At 39.7% G+C, this 21561-nt stretch overlaps 1 protein-coding gene across 9 annotated transcripts in view; it reads right to left on the bottom strand.

Annotated features, from left to right (window-relative positions):
- Positions 1–21561, bottom strand: part of MEGF11 (multiple EGF like domains 11) — a 292920-nt gene that overhangs the window by 30909 nt on the left and 240450 nt on the right. For all 9 annotated transcript variants that reach the window (XM_026856302.1, XM_026856305.1, XM_026856308.1 and 6 more), the window contains 7 exons: positions 14366–14512; positions 11600–11734; positions 6711–6839; positions 4237–4365; positions 3407–3535; positions 824–952; positions 444–677 (listed from right to left, as the gene is read on the bottom strand). In XM_026856302.1, coding sequence (XP_026712103.1) covers positions 444–677; positions 824–952; positions 3407–3535; positions 4237–4365; positions 6711–6839; positions 11600–11734; positions 14366–14512 — 1032 coding nt within the window. The remainder of the gene's footprint in view (positions 1–443; positions 678–823; positions 953–3406; positions 3536–4236; positions 4366–6710; positions 6840–11599; positions 11735–14365; positions 14513–21561) is intronic.

Genomic DNA, 21561 nt, shown 5'->3' with positions numbered 1-21561 from the left:
GAAAGTGACAGTGAACAGGACACCTCAAATCACAAACTGCAACATAGACAAAAATAAAACCTTATGATTGACCCAGTCAATCCCGTTCCTTAAGCAAAAAAAGTCTCCTGAATGTTTGACAAAGGGAAAACTCTGCACTGCTATAGAACGCAGCTGATTTAAAAAAACAGAGCTGATGTATTCCATGCAGAATATTTCTTGCCTAGGTATATCCTGTATCGTGTTAAAAAATCTTTCACAGATAAAGCAGCTTAAATGAGTTTTAAGTTATATATGCTTTCCTGTCCCTGTTATTAAGTGTTAAAAGATTATGATATTCAGGTGAAGAACAGAAGTGTCATTATTTTTGAGGCTCAGTAACATGTTATACATCACAGAAGCTTGTATTTCCCCAACATACAGGAATATGAGTCTATATTTGATTAACATAAAAAGACCCTTACCAGAAAGTGAGTAATCTGTATTAGTCATCCTCATGGCTGGAGTATAAGATACACTTGGCATGTCATGGCCCTTCTCCTTCTGTTTCCGTCGATACCACACAAACAGTGCCAGCAAGACCATAATAATTAGAAGGAGGATAATAATTCCAATGATTGCTCCCACTGAGTGCCTCTCTGATCCAAGAGCAGGGCTAATTTTAGTATAGGGGTTTAATTCTTCCATCATAAGAGCCGCTGTTAAAAGTAATTCATAGCACACTGTAAATTGAATCATGCATTTCATTTCTGAAATACTATTTTTTTAAAGCAAGTACATCATCAGAGAGGGGGAAAGAAAGAGAGACATAGACAGATATTTTACAGGGAGAATTTCACTGTACCTTGATCACATCGGATTCCTTTAAAGCCTGGACTGCAGTAGCAAGTACCTGTGACATGGTCACATGTAGCATTATTCATGCATTCACATAGTTGTTTGCAACCATAACCAAATGTTCCCGGTGAGCACTCTGGGAAGACAAAGAAAAAGATTGGGAAGAATTCTAATTTTGGGGGGAATGGGTGAAACACTTGCTATGGAAAATTCAGTAGAAATGTCTCCCTAGTTTCAGTGTCTCTAGGATAAAGCCCTAGTGTTAGATTATTATTATTTTAAAGCAGGAGATAAATGTATTTCATATACAATTTAGGGTATTACTTACTAAGCCATAACTTTTTGCAAAAGTCATACAAGACTTCACAAGACTGAAACAATAATACGCACAGAGACTTTAAAAGGCCTGATATATATTACAAGGGTGTAGAATTTAAGAGGGCGTGAGCTCAGAAGCCATAGACAACATCCTGGAAGAACATAGCATTCTCCACCAACCCTGCATCTTTGTTTTTCATGGGGGTAGTTACAAAGAAAAGTTTTAATGTTCCTTTATATGAACATAATAGACTTTTACCAAACAAATCCCGCATGCTTTCATACTTATCCCTATTAGTGCTAGAAGATGTAGGTGGAATTACGGAATTGAGCATCTGAATGGTTTGATTTGCTCTGCTTCTGTATTAGGATTCCTAATATAGAGGAACTTCTATCTTGCCTTTGTATTTCTATTAAAGACAAAACGACTGAATGTCCAGCTAAGAAATTTATTCGTACAATTACCGTGATGGGCTATTACATCTGTAGGTAGCTTACTATACTTCTTGAGTATAGTAAGTATTAAAAGAAACAACTTCTGTCACATCCTACTTATTTCTATGGAAAAGATGCATTGCTGAACACACGCACATTTGCTATGACTCTTTAGAATATACATAGTTTGTTTTAAGATCTGACTTCTTGTGTGTCACTGCCAATGTCAGTCTCTAAGTAACTTCTAGTAGTCAGAATTTAATACTCAGTAATGAACAGTAGCCAGCATCTGTATAATGACTTGCAGTGTGTATTATAGTTGTATCTCTTTCTTTCATCTGCAGGGCCTCAAACAGGGAAAAGTAAAATTATTACAATTAATGCTCATTCTGCTATTAACCTGTAGCCTAATTAAAATGAATAAGGCCTAAATTTTTGGGCTGTACCACAGAAATGATGTCTGCATTTAGGCATTTCATCTGCAATGAGATGTGACTGCCCATTCAGCAGGATTTTGAGAAGGAAGGAGTCTTAACGAAGAAATATTTTTATATTAAATAGTAGAAAAACAAATAAATAAATACATTTGTAATTTGGATAGAAAAGAAAGCCTCAGGCTTCGTACAGAGGTCAAAGTATAAGTATAGTTTCTTGTATAAAATCTGCTATGAGGCAGTTCTGCTATGGAACGTTTTAGTTTCCCATTTCATTTATGGTTGCAGTAAGGGTGTATACAAATCCACAGTAAGTTGGCCACACAGAGTTACAGCTGTGCCATATGCACTCCTCACACTAGCATGCAAATTTGGTCCTGAGATACATGCTTTGCTGAATGCAAGTATGTGCAAAAAGCAAAGATGTCAATGAATTTAACTGTATGGACAAATACTTTCATAAAGATCCATGTAGTAAAATACAGTTAAGAAGCTTTCACGTGCAAATCTAGCAGGAATGTAGCTGTATTACCTTACTGCCAAAAAAAGGAACAAAACCCTGTAGAATTAATGTCTTGGTAAGGAGAGACAGATTTCACCCTGCATTTAGAATCCAAGTAAGTGTGTGAGAATTTTCTTTTGATTTACTCTACTGGACAAACAAGTAATTATTCAACTACAGCACATACAGTTCCTACTACCCTAATTCTTTATTCTTAAAAGAAGTCATTTGGCACAGCGTGCTAAATATGCCAGCAAAACATTGACAATGATTATAGTAAGATATGCCAGGACCCTTGCAACGTAATTGAAGTTCACTGTTAAACACTTACTCACTACTCAAGTTAAACACAGACCCTTCCAAAACCAGCAAGCAACCTTTTTTCATTAATCTGTTTCCATTGTAAAGATAAATCTTTATTTAGTCCACATCTATAACATAACCTCTGCAAGAAAGCCCCTATATTCCTTGGAAGGCAGAGTGCAGGACTTCTTTCTTTTAACTCTTTTGTCTTCCTTCATGCCCAGGGAAACCTAAGGCTGCTGCTTGCAACAACATCAGCAAGGCATGATGCAGCCTGTGTTTTTCTGTTCATTAGGTACAAGTTGTTCAGGAAGGCTAGATCCAGTCAGCACTGAGCACACTGACTTGCTTTTTATCTCATCTAACTTCAGGCTGGGAATGGAAATGCCTAATTTGCAGAGGATTCACTATATTTCTTTATGTTTAAACAGACTGTCCAGATTCCAGAGATGTCTTCTTCTCCCTATGGGTTATATAAGGTGCCTGGGGTTACTGTCTTGCTGACATCAACACCTTATTTAAGAGCCTGTTTGTGCAAAGAATTCTGAAATACACCCCCGCTGGAGAAATAGAAAAATGAAGTCATGTTGCTACTTACTTTGCTCACATTGTTTGCCTGTAAATCCAGTCCTGCACGTGCACTGGCCGGTGATGTGGTCACAGTCCGCTCCGTTCTGACACTGACAAACATTGGCACAGTTTTTTCCATAAAAAGCAGCTGGGCAACCTTTCAGGAATCAGAGTAAGGAAAGACTAAGAAATAAGCTGAAGCACAAACTCAGATGTGTTATCAGCACAAAATATGTAGGTCTATAAATCTATGGATTTTCAGCCTCTGTATATTTAATAACATTCATTTGATCATCTAAATGCAGAGATACTACGACAGCCAATTTTCTTGAAGTAGCATTTTTCATATCAGAATTGCCTCTTAAGTGTTTCAGAAGAACAAAAACTTGACCCATCTATACAAACTACATTTTCAACAAGTAAAGATGGCAAAACAGAAATTCTCTAAAAGGCCAGAGATCAATCCATTACTTGCAAGTGAAAGAGCCTTCTTAAAATGCTCACCAGAATTTGATCTCTTTTGTACAGTGCTGATAATGTGGTACTAGTAGGAAGAGGAATCTCAAACATTTTCCTAAATCAGACCACATACACTGGAGCTTTAACAAGTAGGGACATAGACTGTGCCAATTCTGACAATGAATCAATAATCTAAATGATCAATCCATCCTTTATCAAATGCCAAAGGCATAAAAAACCTTGAAAAGCTCCAGGGCTCTTTTCTTCAGGGTGGTGTGAAGTTATCACAAGTAAGAAGCAGGTGGTTTAACAGGGAAGACTGCAATACTTGGAAGAGACACGAGGTAGCAGCACATACTTTGACAGATTCCCTGGCACAACAGTCTCTGAAAGGCTTACGCTGAGTGCAGTAGAGCCCCGTCCAACCTTGAGTACATCTACATTCTCCATCGTAAGGGCTGCACATTGCTCCGTTGTGGCAGTTGCATGAATGAAAGCAATCAGGGCCCCAAAAACCAGTGGGACAAGCTATGAAAATAAAAGAGATTTGTCAGCTGACAAGAAAAGCAATGATACCGCGTTAGGGCTGCGGAGGAGCAACAATAAAGGGAAAACCTGTGAGACACCAGCAAAGGCAGAACTTCGCATTGCAGAGCTTGGCATCGCCGCAGCAACTCCCTGACAGTGACCGGTTCTTCCAAGCCAAGGATTGCTCTGCAAACCTGGGTGCCAACCTGCAACCTCCCCGAGGCTCCCAAGCCCTGGCCCAAGGAGTTTCTCTCCTGTGTAGGTCAGGTGGCAGGATCAGGGATTTGCTACATATGCGCACTGAGAACCACTGAAACGGCGATGCTCGACACTACATTACTCTAAGTGCTCTAGCCACTCTCCCTGCCTTACTGGCATTATCTGTGAAGACAATTTAGACAGGGCTTTAAGATATGGAGGTAATTTAATTTTCTTTTTGATATTCCGGATTTCTTGCATAATAAAGCACAGCTATTCATGGTTTACTTTTTTATGCAATCAACTACTAAAATTACCACATTCATTTGAAGCACAGAGTGCTACTCAAATTACGTAAAAATGTAAAGAAAACTTCTTACAGTATGAGTTCCCATCCACAAAATCAGATTTCTTTTGTTGATGGGGCTAATATGAAATTAAAATCTCCAGGTCTATTATATATTTCAACAGGTACAATATTAATACATTTTCAAAAGTTATTTTAAGCCTCCCTCCAAATATGAATGCAGTAAGTTACAGTTATTAGTGCCAGACTAAAAGATCCAAAATTATGATAACCCTTCAATATAACAACTATATTTTTGCTTTAAAAAGCATTTTCCATTGCTTCCTATTAAAGACATGAATTAATAAGGCATGGTTCCCAGGAAACCTGAAAGTACAGAAATTGTGCCTATTTCCATGTATGCCATTGGCTCCAATTCTGATGATAAATGCAATTTTCTGGCATATGACAGACATCTCTAAAGCCAGAATAAATAGCAAAAAAGCCCTGCCATGATGTAAATCAAACAAAAGGTCACTGAACTCACACAATGTAAAGCTGAACGGGATTTGGCCTAAAGTATTTGTGCTATGAGCAACCAGAGATACTTTTACAATGCCTTTGTAAGCCAGAGCTGCAGGGTCTGATGGCGTCTCCAGAACTGGCTCTGGAGTTGGAGCTAAAATTATCTCCTTTGTAGCTCAGTCTCTCGGTCATTCCAGGTTAACTGGTGCGGAGGGAGGTCTGACCAAAATAGCTCAGTACCGGACTCGGGTATGCGAGGCCAGGTGCCGACAGGAGCCCGGTGTGAGGCCAGGTTCACGTTGGGAGATTTACACCTTCTTTACAAGAAGGTAACTGAGAAAACAGTCAGGTTCCCACTTTGTTCATCCAAAATACAAAGTAGCTATCGCCAGGTCCTTCTGCCTGCTAAACTGGAAATTGTTGCTGCTGAACTGGCCTGCCTCTATCTGTAAGAAAAAAGCATCTTTTTCAAGGTTAACATAAACTAACAGTCATTTCCCAATTACATGGCTAAATATAATGAGGAATCTGTGGAGCCTTCTGTCTATTTTTCTTTTTTTTTTTTTTTTACTATTTCTGAGTGACAGCAATATTCTGCCTGTGGAAGACACACAATAAAAGCAAAATTACAGCCGTCTGTTTTTATCCGATTCCTACTTTATCACTTGAAGTTTAATATATTTTACTCTGGAATGCTGTCTAATATGCTAGTTGTATCCTGAATATGAAGTAACATTTCTGAATGATAGGATATTACTTCCCTCTGTGATCTATCTTCAATTAAGGGATGCTCTCAGGAAATGACACTTTGGGATCAGCAAATGCCAATCTTCTACCTGGGCAATTTTCAAGAAGAAATCCTCCATCCCTCCAAGCCCACATTGACTTTTACAATTAAATTACATTTAATAGAAATATTTCAGCTGCCTAATTTCTCAGTTCTGGGGGCTTGCTACATGAAAACTTTTACTGGTTAATAATTTCTAATGCAATAGCCGAAAGAAAATTATTTCAAAAAATAAATAAAAGGGAATCCAGCTAGAAATTAAAAGGGAGCATGGAGCTTTCTTTTTTGATATGAGCTTGTGACCTTCCTTTCCTGTAATAGAAGCTAGTAACGGCTTCTGCAAATTCCAAATGCAGAAACTAATTCAAGCCAAAGCTAACTTAGAATAATTAAAAGAAATAAGGTATAAAGAGAGTAGGTCTACTTTATACCTTATAATGCTGTAATTCTTCAGGGACTTCCCCAGAATCTGTCTTTAACTTTCGGAAAACACTAAACAGGAAAATATGTTATTTTAAAGCAGAGGTGGAAAAATAACACTTTGCTTACTCTGAGAGCAGTCTGTCCCTATCCATCCTGGAAAACACTGACACGATCCATCAATAGGATTGCACGTCCCGTTCTCGGTGCACTGACAGACCTCGGCACAGTTCTTCCCGTATTTTCCACTGGGACAGACTGTGAAAATATAAGGCAGTTTACTGAAAGGACTTCATAATGAATATAAGGAAGTCACAGGACTTAACATTTAGCAATTAGAGATAAAAGTAATTACAACATTTTTCTTTGCTGAAGCCAAATGGGCAAGGTTCTTCTGGAAAGAAGGAAAAGGCAGAAAGTATTCAAGTTCAGTTTGTTTGCTTACATACCAGGCATAAAAACAACAGGAAAAAAAGGGTCTCAAAATCCATTCTTTGCTGGAAAATGAATCTAATATAGTTAGAAGATTACAATTATTGAAGGGCACTATGAAAGGATGAATAGAGGAGATACAGAATAGAGAAAGGGGTTATTGGGAGAGGAAGAGAACACTAAAGTTGAGGAGAGTTCAAAGACTGGTGTCAAACGCATATAAGTGGCTGGGAGGGATGGATCTGGGGACTTGGCCAAGGAGGTCCCTTGGTGCAAACACTGAAATTGGGTTCTGGCTCAGAGGATTACAACCTCAGCAATAAGAACAATACAAGTACAAAAGGAACATTTTACACTAAATACCAGCCTAGTGATGAAGTCTCAAGAAGATGAAGAGCAAAAGGGACTCTTACTTTCAGATCTGCCACTAGAACCTAACCCCCTTGTATTGTACAGCTGATACTGACAGTGATAATGGACCACAAGCCACACACCTGACCACCAGGCTGCCCTGACGTACTAGCCATGGGTATTGTACTGGGCGGCCAGTGCCCATGAAATGCCTGACGGCAGAGAAGCTTGCAAGAAGAGTCTGAAAGAGCTGTAGTCCTTTCCCCTGCTATCCCACTAGCACTACAAAATGCATCATGCACCATGTGGTGCTGCAATATTGGGTACGCTGGAGTATCTACCTCATCACTGTCCTGAGTCCTTCTGGATCAAACAGCGCTGCAAGGGGAAGGTGCCTTTGCTCCTAAATACACTAGGCTTTGCTAAAGGTCAGCTTTCAGCAATGTTGGTGGGATGCAGGCTCCCAGAATCTCACAGATTCAAATCATGCATGTGGAGAGTAAACCAGGATCAAGACTGCCACTTCCATAAGTATTTTTATCATATAAGTCTGGCAGAAGACTGCTCCCACAAAATAAAGCACATATCCAATTGCTGAAGTATCCTGTTTGTCTTTTGGCATCTATCCACCTATTCCTTTCCAGTAGCCCTTGCTGTAGACTGTACAAATTGGTGATGCACTGGTTTGGCTGGAACAGAGTTAATTTTCTTCACAGTAGCTAGTATGAGGCTATATTTCAGATTTGTGTTGAGAACAGGGTTGATGCTACAGGGATGTTTTTGTTACTGCTGAGCAGTGTTACACAGAGCCAAGGCCTTCCCTGCCTCTCATCCCACCCACCAGCAAGTGGCCAGGGGTGCACAAGGAGTTGGGGGGGACACGGCCAGGACAGCTGACCCCAACTGACCCCAGGTATATCCCAGACCATATGGTGTCATGCTCAGCAGATAGAGCTGGGGGAAGAAGGAGGAAGGGGGCAGACATTCAGAGGGATAACGTTTGCCTTCCCAAATCGATGTTCCGTGTCGTGGAGCCCTGCTGTCCTGGAGATGGCTGAGCACCTGTCTGCTGATGGGAAGTGGTGAATGAGTTCATTGTTTTGGTTTGTTTGCATACGCAGCTTTTGCTTTACTTATTAAACTGTCTTTATCTCAACCCACGAGTTTTCTCACTTTCACCCTTCCAATTCTCTCCCCCATCCCACCGGGGGGAAGTGAGCGAGCAGCTTAGTTGCCAGCTAGGGTTAAACCGTGACAGTTGCAAATGTGGTTTCCAAGGATTATATATATGTTTGACTGAGAGCTGTTAAAAAGGTGTGCTGCATCCTAACAAATTCACTGTCTATTCCTGTTTGTCTACCTAGTTTACTCCTGAAGTTGGAAGCAAAGAAACTCTTAATTTTTTTCCAGAGTCATCTTATAACAGCTTAAACACAGTGACATAAAACTAATAGACACGTAGATCTTCAACCTCCCACTAAATTATTGGAAATCTTTAATGTTAAAGTTGATGGAAAGCTCTGCTCAGTAATGAATGAAATGTTTAATTTCTGTGCTCTTATTGGCTGTGTTCCCTGACAAAAACAGATGTATTTTCAAAACAAGATAAAACATACGGTCCATCTTTGCAAAGAATGTAACAAATGGAACTGGACTTGCATCCTGGTAAATAATAGTGATGTCAAAAAAGTGATTAAGGCACTTCCCTGAATTATGCAACTGTTTTACAACTTCAGCCACTCTCACTTTCTCATATGTAGTCTCTGCAGGTGACCTCAATCTATCCTGACTATGAATCAGCCACAGATTGAAATCCCGAGCTGCAATTCATTTGCTTTTATATAATGTGCCATCATGCACTCTTACTATGGCAGAAGCCTAAGAATGTGCATACTATTGTTTTCTGCATGCATTTCTATACACTACGGACTTATCTGTAGGAGTGGATAAAGTTGGTTTTGGCTTTCAAATTATGTGCTAAACAGAACAGTTCTCTAACTGAAAAGAGATAAAACTAAACACAGTATACAGACCCAATAAAAAGAACAATACACAGACACAAAGAGAAAGAGAGAGAAGGAAAGAAAGGCTCTCATATCACAGAAAGAGCAAAAACTAAAATGATCTGTCAGCCTAGGTTCTCATACATGTTACACCATTATTCAGTTCCAATGCTCTGTATAGAGCAATTCAATGTAGTATTTTTATTGCATCTTTAAGATGGAGATAGATAACATCATTTAAATGAAAGCTGGATTTTTTATACGTGCAAAAAAATAGTTCTCAAAAGACTTATTAAAATATGAGTTGATTTGCACTGCAACATGGAATACTAATGAATCAGAGAGAGATCTGTGATCCAAACACTGCTGCTGACAAAGGCAACAGGTCATACTTTATAAATGAAATGCTTCAGTTCCACACAGTAAGAGCTAGCAAAGGGATTCCTACTGTGTGAGCACCTCTTGTCTCAGTGAAATAGTATGATGCCCTCTAGAATGTCAACACAGAAGGATTATAAAACCAACCATGCCAAAATGGTTGTTCGCATTAATTTAAGTAAACCTGGTTGTGGATTGACACAGCGACTCTCTTGCAAAGATGTGAGATCCAAACTCAAGCACTTTTTCAAATGTCTCAATTTTTTAAACAAAGCTGTAAAGAACAGACTAGTGCTGCTTTCTTCGGGAGCAATCTGATTGTACACTGCAGATAGTGATGTTAATTAGCTATAAAGACCCTGAAGTGGGACTCCAAAAGGCCCTGTGGGATGTCAGGTGTGTTCTAGCAGCAATAACAAGTTATTATCAATCCATCTTGCTACATGATTGAGAAAGATATTGATAAAACAGCTCTCAGTTGCTTGCTGCGCAGAATCCTTAGCACAACCGTGTCAACCTGTGCAGTTCTGGAGGTTACGCAGCTCCTCACATGCACATGCTGCTGATGGAAGAATGTTCCTGCTGCCAGAACAGAGACGGCACAAGGAGATGAAAATTCAAAAGCAAGATCTTCATTTCACGTTTTTCTAATGCAAAACATTAATTAGCATTTTTCTTTCTACAAAATAAAGTTACATGCTAACTCATTATGACAAACTGCAACACAAATTGATTTTAATTAGGACATGAATATTTTAAAATTAATTTGCTGGATAGATCAACATTTCAAAGTAAAACCAGAAGTGCTGAACATCTGAGCAAAAATAAAATAGTTTTCTTAAGAGGATAATTAGCCCTGCTTACGCTTTGAAATCTGGCTAACTTTTCACATAAAATGGACAAATTCACTGAAATATGCTCATTTTAATAAATTAATTGGTATAATGTTTAGTTGACTATATAGCACAGGAAAAAGGAAACATGGTTATACTTAATCTATGTTTAATGATTTTGCATAAGTGCTGTCTGCAATTTCTAACTTACTGAAAAACAGGTCATTAAAAAGTGTCAGTTCAATTTTTACAGGGGTGGTGACTTCACAAGGGCAGTACCCATTATGAATAATCTCTTTTAAATCTGTATATAGAAGATACCCACAGTAGTATGTAGTAACTAAGACTCTGCAGGGTACTGTAATGCTTCTGCAACCATTTTTAGCATAAAACTGAAAATGAAACCTGTGGTTAAAAGTGGACTAACTTTCAAAGGTACAGAAAGGTGATGGACATTAGGGGGAGTTGAAGCTACTCTTCACCTGTGAAAATTAACTCACACTGCCTCACTGCAAATTTTCCTGTCTCTTCCACTTGTGTTTGATGTGCATGATTTTAGCTACTCCCAGTCAGGTCCCAGACAGTCTAAATAATGTTCCATGCATTAACTGGGTGTTTGGGCTTGTGCACCTGAGCTGGCCCTTACCTGAACTACTATCTACCCTCCCTGCTGAAAAAGAGTGCATGAAGGTGCCTTCAGCATTTAGGATATGATAGGCTTAGCAGAAAGGAAAATGAAACCATTGGATGGCTGATATATTTACAGCAGGTGTCTCATTCCATATTCATTTCAATACAGAGCAGCAGACCTGTTTTATTTATGAAAGCAGGAGCACATCATATTTACAAAAGGGTGACTAAGTACCTATTTGCATTTTCCCTCTGAAGTAAAGGATTGCTTGTGATCTAAACTGCTGAAACAAGGGGAAAAGGCAGGAACCTTGTGATAGGTCTTGCTGCAAAGTCACAGACACAGAAGCTTAGGAAAGGAGGTGGCATTTGGAAGTCGTGGGCTCAGTACCTTGGTTGCAGAGAGCACCAGAGAATCCAGGCAAGCAGTCGCAGTGTCCCGACACGTGGTGACAAGGCCCGCTGCTGTGCACACACTGAGGGCATGGCTGGCTGCAGTGGTGTCCATAAAAGCCAGGGGGACAAACTGAGGACCAAACAAAATAAGCCGTCACAGGTTTTCAGGAGATTTCTCATTGCTGAGAGCTTTTGAGAATTCTTTGTCTTAATCCCAACCAAAATTTCTTAATTTATAAAACCACAATTATGTGAACACCTGAAATTACGAAGCGTGTTGGATTATTCCATGACTAACAAAAGGAGCGCTCTGAGTAATCAAACTGCTCCTGTGTTCAAGCATTCACGCCATCCTACCTCACGTAAGTCCTTGGCTATATACAGCAGAGCTTTCTCAGCAGCCTCTCTCTTTTAAGACACTAACTGGAGTCTCTCTCTAGCCTGCCCCAGCTAAGCTCTTACAAAACATGGGAGTTTAAGATGTTCAAGACCTCACAGCCTACTGGCAGATATGGTTAATAACACATATTCTAAGGTTTTAAGATAGGCAGGAAGACATGTACGAACAACAGAAACTCAGAATGGCATTTCCTTTGGAACTTAAGCTAAGAAATCAGAGAAGGTGTGCTAGGGAACTCTCAACATTTTATGTCTAAACAACTATGTCAAAAGCTGATTTCTAAACATATTAGGTGCAATACTTGTGTTCATTTGAGAGTCAGTTTATACATGCCATTGCAGGAGCAGCATCCATCAGTGATGAACAGGATCTAAAAATGGCAATTATGGTAACCGCATACAAAATCACCTAATTTGCATCTGTAATCACACCAGATAGCTTGTCATGAACCGTGTGCTTAATGTGCTTAAAACCTGGATTGAAATTATTACAGAATTTGTACATAAAGTATAGTGCCAAGATTATGGCTCAGTATCTCTTACAAATGCGCATTGTCATTTCTAAGCACATGTAGAATGAAATACCACCCACTGTCCAAACATTCACTGTAATAGATAAGCACAAAGAAATGTTAAATTGCAGTAAGTAACTGTAAAAATTACTTTATATGTTTTTATTGTTACTACTGTGATTCTCTGTTATATAGTTCTGGCTTAGTGGTTACTATATCATGTCTGTTCTATTTTTTCATCGAATGAGAATTTTTCTCTTGGTCTGTATGTTCACAGAGGGTGTCAGGTTCTCACGCTACTGGTGGAACTTAGCTGACAGGTTTGTTGATGATGCACTAGCTATAAAAGAGCCTGGATCATTCCCGGAGACATTTCTGCAGGCCTAAGAGCAGTAAACTATCCCAGTGTCTCGTAATCCTGATTACACAGACAGAAGCAGCTGACTGAGTGTCATCTTCAGTACTGCTCTTTGCAGGCTAAATTCTGTTTCTCAATGAATTTCTAAGAGAAAAATGGGAATTATTCTGAGAGTAAACTCAGCAAGCTAAAGCTACCTTCACCTACAGAGGGGTTCTCTACAGAAGGTAGTCTTGAGCCTGAATTCCCACAGAAGTGGAAGCAAGCTGAACTCCCTGGCTGTGTATTCACAGAGAAGCCTTTCAGCGACACGAGGCAATAGCAGAAGTATCCACAGGACCCCTCTGTTTTCACCCCAGTGGGGAGGAAAATTTCTCCCCATTAAGTCCTTAGCAAACATCCTCAGGGAGCAGCCTGATTACTGGAGTTGCAAACTGAGGACATGGTCTGCCTCTTGTAGCCTACATGCCATCAGCTGATAAAACGAAGCTGGTTTTTTTTTTTTTCATCTCAGAAAGGTCAGAAACTATTAACTTCTGGAAATTTTGCACTCTTAGGGTTTCAAATTTGTAAAACAATTTCTTCCCCAATTCCCTGAAGCTCTGAGCACCACGTTTTAGCCTTGGAGAGAGGTTTTACAGCTATATAGATATGCTGAAGCACCTGGAAATTGGGGTTTATAATGGAAATGCTTATAGGCCATTAACTATTGCAGTGCTAGAGGTCATCGTTATAATGGTTTTAAATAAAAATTGTCAGCTACAAATTATTTTTAGAGATGAGTGTGTTCTAGTGTCAAGTATAACTGGTGAAATCAAAGGGGATATATGAACTGGGCATGCAGAATGTCTTAAAGGAAGAACAAGAGCTGCTGCAGAAAAGAAAACCAAATCCGTGTCTTGTTTACACAGTAAGATGGTTGCGCGTAGTTTGCATCAGTGAGTAAGGGTCCCTAAGGGGCAAATGCAGCTTCCCAGATAAAGCAAATGCGAGGATTTTTATCTGCTCGGCACATTTTAATATGTAGCAGCAGAACATCAGACAGGAGCTATTTCAGGCTGCTGTGTTTCTTCTTCTGGCATATGAGAAAACATTGTCTTGTTATTTTGATAGCCAGCGCTCATCCACTTGTCATTATGAGATGGGCCATAGCTGACTGTTTAGTAGATAACCTACAGCTCACCAGGACTTAACTGCAAATCTAGTTTTGCCCAGATCCTGCCACGTTTGGTATGTAAAGGTGCTGCTCCTTCTCTCAGGTCACCTGTGACCTCCAGGTGTTGTGGAAGGCCAGAAGAAGAAACGCAAGGCATGACTCAATGCAGTAGAGTCTTGACTTTTTGATCAAGAATCATTTTTTAGGCTAGCCTTTGCCCTTAGGAAGTCATGAGATAGAGCAGCTCAGAAACCTGTGGCTCTGTCTGTCTGGTGTCATAAATGGGCATTTCTACCTGCTTCGCTTCTGCCACCACATCTATGGAAAATCTCTTACTTCTCTGGCACAAGGGTCCTCTGTATCCTGGTGCACAGTCGCAGGTGCCATCCTCTGGGGAGCAGGATCCCCCGTTCTCACAGTTACAGGAGATGGAGCAGTTTGGTCCCCAGCGGCCCTGGGTGCATATATTGTCACAGTGGATTCCTAAAGATGCAAAGGCACACGTTAGGTTTCACACAGCTTACTCTGCTTGTTGATCAAAGAAATGTTTGGCTGGACTGATACCTCACAGTACATCACAAAGCAAACAAGGGAGCCTGGAAAGGAAATAGCTATGCTTTTATCTGCTTAATAAAGTGAAAATTAGGAAAATGCCAAAGAGGTGAATTCTGTAGGTGTTACTGGGCTCCTGTTCAGTCCTTAGCACCATTAAAGAAACTCTGCATGTCATCTGAGAGATGAAGGTCAGGAATTGCTTTGAAGTCACAAAATATCTCAAATAACTGGTCTGGAAAGATGCAGTTGATTGAAGCCTGATTACTTAACTGTGGTGAACTGAAAGACCAAAAAAAAGAAAAATCAGGGTTCTGCAAAACTTGTCCAGTATTTGGATTCCTGAACATACGTAAATTCAGTCCTATGCTGTATGTTGTTCACCTCCTGGCTTAAAGTGCTGTGCTCTGGGTTATTATGCACATACCTCACATCCCCCCAGAGCTCTCCGAGTTCGGTGTTAATGAACCAAGTTCCGATCTAGCAAGAAGCCATATGTGGGCACAGGCTGATCTTTTGCATGTTATATGGAGACTGAGACCTGCCAATCTAGATCCCAGTAATTTTCAGGGTTGTTGTTTGATATTTATTATTATGAAAAGCAAAGCTTGGAAACATGGAAAGAAAGAAGCACACAGCCAGAAAGCTTAACGTGAGGCTTCTGGCATTGTTTCAACTGGTTTTGTTTCAACTGGTGACTTTTTAAAACAACCTGTTCCATGGCTTGCCGCATGTAAATGTAATCTAAGGATTTGATCCTGCACACCATTACTTGTCCGAGAGGCTCTTACTCTGCTGGGCTAAGACAGTAAAAATACCTGCAATTAGCAGAGCTACTTGCACGATCAAGGGCTCCTTAGGTTGAAAAAGGTTTGCAGGATCATGAACTAAGAGTGACATTAAGCACTGCCAGCTGCAGGGAGTGGCATTAGCCATAGCACACTGTAGGTACTGATAACAACAGCAAAAACGAATCACAGACTGGCTTGAAAATTTTCCTAACAACGTTACCACACCAGGTGCCTTACAACTGCGCCACCAAGATTTGATGGTATACACGTACCTTAGCTAGACTTTCAACATGAAGATGTTCTTTATCATCCATGCACATGCCCCCACTGCATAATGGGATAAATGCAGACAAGGGCTCTGAGAGACCCAGCCTCAGCCAGAGGTCGGATTAGTGCATCACTAAGGAGAAATACAATCCCAAGTAATTTCCTCCACCTCTGATAACTTCATCTGGATGCCACAGGTAATGGACTGTATTTGTGAAGCTGTGATCTGTACAGTCACCAAACTTTGAGGATTATTAAATCAGCTAAAAGTCATTATAAACACACTTACAGTGCAGTTTCAAGTTGGTTTTATAAATCTCTGAATTTAATACAGTAAGAAATACTGCAGAGCCAAAATTTCCCTTTTCTGAAGATTAATCACACAATTATAATGTCCCTTCCTAGAAAATCTTAACCAAGTCTGGCAAAAGTACAGTTTGAAATGGGGTTTCTTAGTAATACATGATTATAGCTTTATTTATAAAGAATCATGGTCCATGCTGTAGAGCTTAATAAAACACACATTAAAATACAGTAAAAACATAATACAAGCTCAATCCCTTAATATCTAAGTAAATAAATCTGGAAAAAGAAAGGAATGGAAAAAAAGACAAGGAACATTTGTATTAGTAAAATCAAGAAAAACGATTATTTTAGTACAGTCTTGCCTACTTCCTTTGTAATCAAATACATCCTTGGATTACTTACGGTGAATGCTTTGTGTGTGCATTTATGTAATACATCTGCAGTACTCTGTAATTAAAAAGTCATACAATAAATTGTAAATAAATAAATGTATTTCATATTTATACACACACATATATATAATCATTGATAGTTTTGAGAGTCTCAGCATGAGCTCCCAGAAATTAAATTCAGACACAAATGTAGAAGAATGTGTATCTTTCCTCCTGACTGCATTATTAAAAATACAATTCTCTCATTGTGAATGGACTATTTATAAATGGAGACAATTAAACAGCATTATTTCTTGTCTCTTTTGGCAAAGTTTGGGGAAGAATGACATTGACTCCTTTCTCTTGAAAGGTAGCTGAATTAGAATGCCATGGCTGTTCTTTGCAGCAGCGAAGTCCTTCCTTTAGTAATGAATAATGAGGGATGTCTTCCCGCTCCTAACGAAGGCAATGAGTCATTGTGAAGCCAATTGTTGTAACGAAATGTAAAGGAGGGAAGAGGAAAACTTCTAGAAGACACTGATACCCATTACAGCAGTTATTTATTTATAACTATTCAGAAAACAACCGAGAAGGTGCTGCAATCAATTTTTATTACTTTATACTACTCTAAGTTAATTCTCAAGGAAGACTTCATTTTTGGAGGTTCCTACATATATTGAATTGCAAATGTAAATGAGAAGTTAAAATTGCATCTGGACATGCATGTCTTATGAAATTGGGCTAAAAAAAGCACCTTAATTTTACAATTCCCTAACTCAACAGCATATGAAGGGAGAGTCCATCCCTCCCAGCTATTTTACAATCGGAGTGAGTGAAGCAGGAAGCTTCTTTAGCGTTAAAACTTTAATATTTACTTAGAAACTTGCTGATGAACATTTGTGATAGGCAATTAGTTTTCAATTTCCAGAAATATAAAAAATGCTGAAGTTGGCACATCTCTGTATTATTCCATGTTACAACTACAGATTCCTAATTTGTGAACAAATTCCTTGTTTCACAAGCAGGATGTAGAAATTAGAAAGAACTATCAGAGAAGTCCTTGAAGCCGCAGCAAGCAGTTCTATACATAAACTCTATTGCCTAGATACCAGGAAATTATCTTACTGCCTGAGGCTGTGGTTCACAATTGCAGATACTACTATGAAATTACACTTCCAAGACCTTCTTAAACAATGTTCTGGGGGTGAATTGTAAACGAAATTCACATAACTTACATAAAATTATAGTTACCCACTATAAAGGACAAAGGACATTTGCACCTTCATGTAGTAAGCCAGAGCTGTGGCTTTTAATCCAGCCTGTGAAACGGCAGCCATGAAACCTCCGTGTCCCGTGTGGATTCGGGGTGCTGGATTCCTGCAAACACTGTCTGCTCTCCAGTAGGATTTTCGCTGCTTTCCTTTGGACTGCTCTGTACCTGGAGTTTAGCTGACAGTCCCAGGAATGGCTTCACTCCCCCTTCCCCACACCCTCTTCCTTTGCACACACAGTGGGTAGGAAAACCAGTGCCCGGATCGCTGTTGTGTATGCTGTGAAAAACACCATCTGGAATGAACTCAGCCCACCGGGGCAGTGTTGACTGCACTCTTTTAACGGACAGCTACATGGGAGAGCTGTTCCAAGCTCTTTCTCCTTAGGGGCCCTTCCAGGATAGTGGGAAAACAGCTGCTGCCCGGGACATCGGGAATATCTGGTGTATCCCAAGCACAGACTTCTCAAGGGTGAAGCAGCTGGGTGGTGCAGAGATCTTCCAATGCAGAGCTAAGATGATATCTTGATAAAGGAAAGTGGCAGGGGTAGAGGAGGATGTGTGCCTGGCAAGAGCTCTGGCTGACAGAAACTCAAGTCATGTATGTTTTATGGTTATTATATACATCATATATTGTAGTCCAGCTCTGCTCCATAGTGGCTAGAGAAGTGTGTGTCTGGTGACTCAATATGATATAAGTTTGTGTCTGGCTTACATGGAGCAGCATAAATTTTTACCAGATGAAGTCAGTTCTTTGTATTAAAATTTACAAATCAAGCTGTGATGGATTCAGCTAACAGCCACACAACCAACATGAAAAGGAGCAAGAAAAAGGAAAAAAACAAACCCAAGCTATACAACTGGGATGTAAGACATCTGTTGAAGAGCTACTTCATATACTGCTTCCATTAATAATCTTCAATGGCTTCAATGAAAGTTTGTCAAAGTAGTGGAGATTTAGTGCCTGTAACTATACCACACTGAAGGACTTTGGAGGATGAAATTCCTGAAAGCCAGCCATAAGCAGAATTCCCTTTTTTCCCCTCTCCAGCTTACTTGTGCAACTGTACTCATGCTTGGGGATTACAACTCTAGCTCCTCATAAAGCCTGCCATGGTTTCTCTGTCTTGTCCCTAGATAGTTGGGAACTAATACACCAAACACAATAGAAAAGCAAAACTGGATGGAATAAATGAGAACCAGAGGCCCATTTTTGACCACTGCTATCCCCTTGACAGCAGCTTGTGCAGCAGGGCCTGCATGCTGCCCAGCATCTAATTATTTTTCAGGGACTTAGGAATTTGGTAAATTATAGGATGTAGCTCCCTTCCCCCCATGTACTTTAATTTTATATCTACCAGTGTACAACTGTAATTATTTCTCTGAATAAGATCTTCAGCATTTTTTTTTCAATAGTCACAATCTAAAGACAGATGCAACATCAATTAGCAATGACAGGAATGATTTCAGCAGACATTTGAATCCAACACAAACATTGTGCTCTCCTCCACCTGTCTTTCAACATGACATGAAGTCATAATAATCTCTTATTTCTGGCATTTGAATAGCTCTGGAAAGAACTGCTTTTTATGCATAAATAGGCATTGGATTTATTCAGGCAATACAGTGGAGGCCTCAAGTTTGGTGAGTCATGCTTGGCTTTGATCTGGAATGCCTGGTAGCTTTTGTCCCTGGCAATACGAATTCTTAATGGGGGTTTGTCTACATGTTGACACAGTACATAGTGGCAAAACCACAACAGTAGCAATACCACTTTAATAGAAGAAAATAGCCTAATAGTTATAGCTGCAAGGCTATATGAGATAAGTCATTGCAGAAAGCGGGCCAGCAAGCACTTGACTGTAGTGAAAAGGGGTATGGGAATGTATCACTGAATGTGACCTATGGAATAGACCAGTCCTTCATGCGATCTCCCTCACGCAGGACTGTCCCGTCTGCAGTGATCCCTTCGGCAGCCGTAGCTCATCTCCCGCCAAGCCGTCAGCCCCGAGGGGTTCCTAGGCAAGGGGCTCTCATGCCAGGGTCAGAGCCAGAGTCCACTGAGGTCACCTGGAGGTCTTGCCTTGGCCTCCCAATTCCTACATTTATTTCTGTTAATGATTTCTATAATTATACGTTCACATTTTCTTTAACCTTATTCTCTTCTATTTCTTCTGTTTCCCCAGTACTCTTACTGATGTTACACTTATGTTTTCCCTATAAATTGTATTTAAATCAACTTTGTATTCAAGATTAGATCAGCGTGCTTTCCTAAATAGTGACTATTTTGCTGCGTCAGTCTATAAAATGTAAAAGAGATTTGAATAAGAACCTAAGAAAGAACTGTCCGATCAGCTCTGGATCAGCTGTTCAGAAGGCGTTATGACAGCATATGAACAAGAGTTCATAAAGAATACTTGATGCTTTTCTATCACTTTTTGCATCTTCATAATTATTCCTACCTGAGACAAACCCCGAAGTATTTGACTCAGATCCAGTCAGAAACACCACAGCACAATGCATGACAGCTCAGCATTTAAGGATGCTGAAGAACAAGAAAATCTGCTTGGGGAGGGCAGCAGATAGAAGAAAAAACATAAAGGGATCTCTCATAAAATTAAATGGAATCATTAAGAATTGATGGCTGCTCATCCAGTCTGCAAATAAGCTATTTTTGTTTTTATATAGTGAAACTATTCAACAGAGATAACAGCAGCCACATTCACATTATCTATGAACTTTTGTGGTGTTCTACAAACGCTTTTCCAACTGTGAATTTTTTTTCAAATTGATGCTGTGGAGCCCTTACCTACCTTGCTAAGCATTGTTCACTGGTGGGCTTCAGAGGGGCAACTCCTGTGTGTAGCAGCCCATCAGTCTAAATGAAAGCTCCATGATCTGGTCCTAAACAATCAAGAATAAGCCTTTTCCTGCAAGTGAAAAATTCTAAATTGTCTCTTCTCTCATCATTGCATGGGCGATTTATAAACCCATTAATGTAAGTGTTTTTCCAAAAGTAATATACTTACAGCCTAATGCAACTCTGTGGAGCACTAATCGTACCCCTATTTTTAATTATCTAGAGAAAACTTCAGATATGAATCATCCAACTCTGGGAATTTATGCAATAAAAGCTTTTGAGGCAAGAGACCTACCTCACAAGAAATTGAGTAAGTCAAAATGTTTGCTAAAATTAAGGATCACCTGGTTCCCTTTGCTACAGGATATTCTCCAGGGTGCCTTAGTGCAGGAAGAAAAGTTGCCACTAGCAGAAAGAGCAGAACTTGAAGAAAATGGTACTGAAAGGAGTCAAGTCCTATGCAGTCCTCCTTCACCTTTAGGATGCTTCCTTCCTACTACTTGTCAAACTCTGGACATGGTTTCAGGCCAGGAAGAAAGAGAAACCTGGGAAAGATCCAAGCAGACCATCAGCAGGTAAGGGAGGAACTTGTAAGCGGAAAAAATGTGTATTGCTTTCCTGACTTTTAAACGTTCAAGCCCCCAAGCTAAGCCATGAGCTAAGAACACAGCTTAGCAAGTGCTGTTGTACAACTGAATGTGTGCAAGCCCTTCGTGTTTAATAATATTGACTGAAATTCAACCTTTCCTCCTTCATGTAGAATGAGAAGGAAGATGTTTACAACATTTGGCACTGCAAACACTTTCACCAATAACATATATACAACATTTTAGCTTGCTGGCTTTTTTTTTTTTTTTTTTTTTTTTTTTTCTTTCACACACAGCATGCCAGCATCCAGTATTTAGTCTGCTGAAATGTTCACAAATAATTTTTCACGACTTCTCGCCCACATTTATTTATAGGTGAATGCATTGTACACCCAGCCAAGCTTATATATAGAATGCCTCTACACTAAAATAGAAAATGGTTGAATATCTCTAGCATCAAATTTCATTATTTTAGAACCGATTAAATTATCATAATCCAGGATGCCATCCAAGCTATATCTTTTCACA

This window comes from Athene cunicularia, assembly GCF_003259725.1.
Source record: "Athene cunicularia isolate RWA chromosome 10 unlocalized genomic scaffold, athCun1 chr10_part1, whole genome shotgun sequence".
NCBI lineage: Eukaryota > Metazoa > Chordata > Aves > Strigiformes > Strigidae > Athene > Athene cunicularia.
This window is presented reverse-complemented; position numbering and strand designations above follow the sequence as displayed.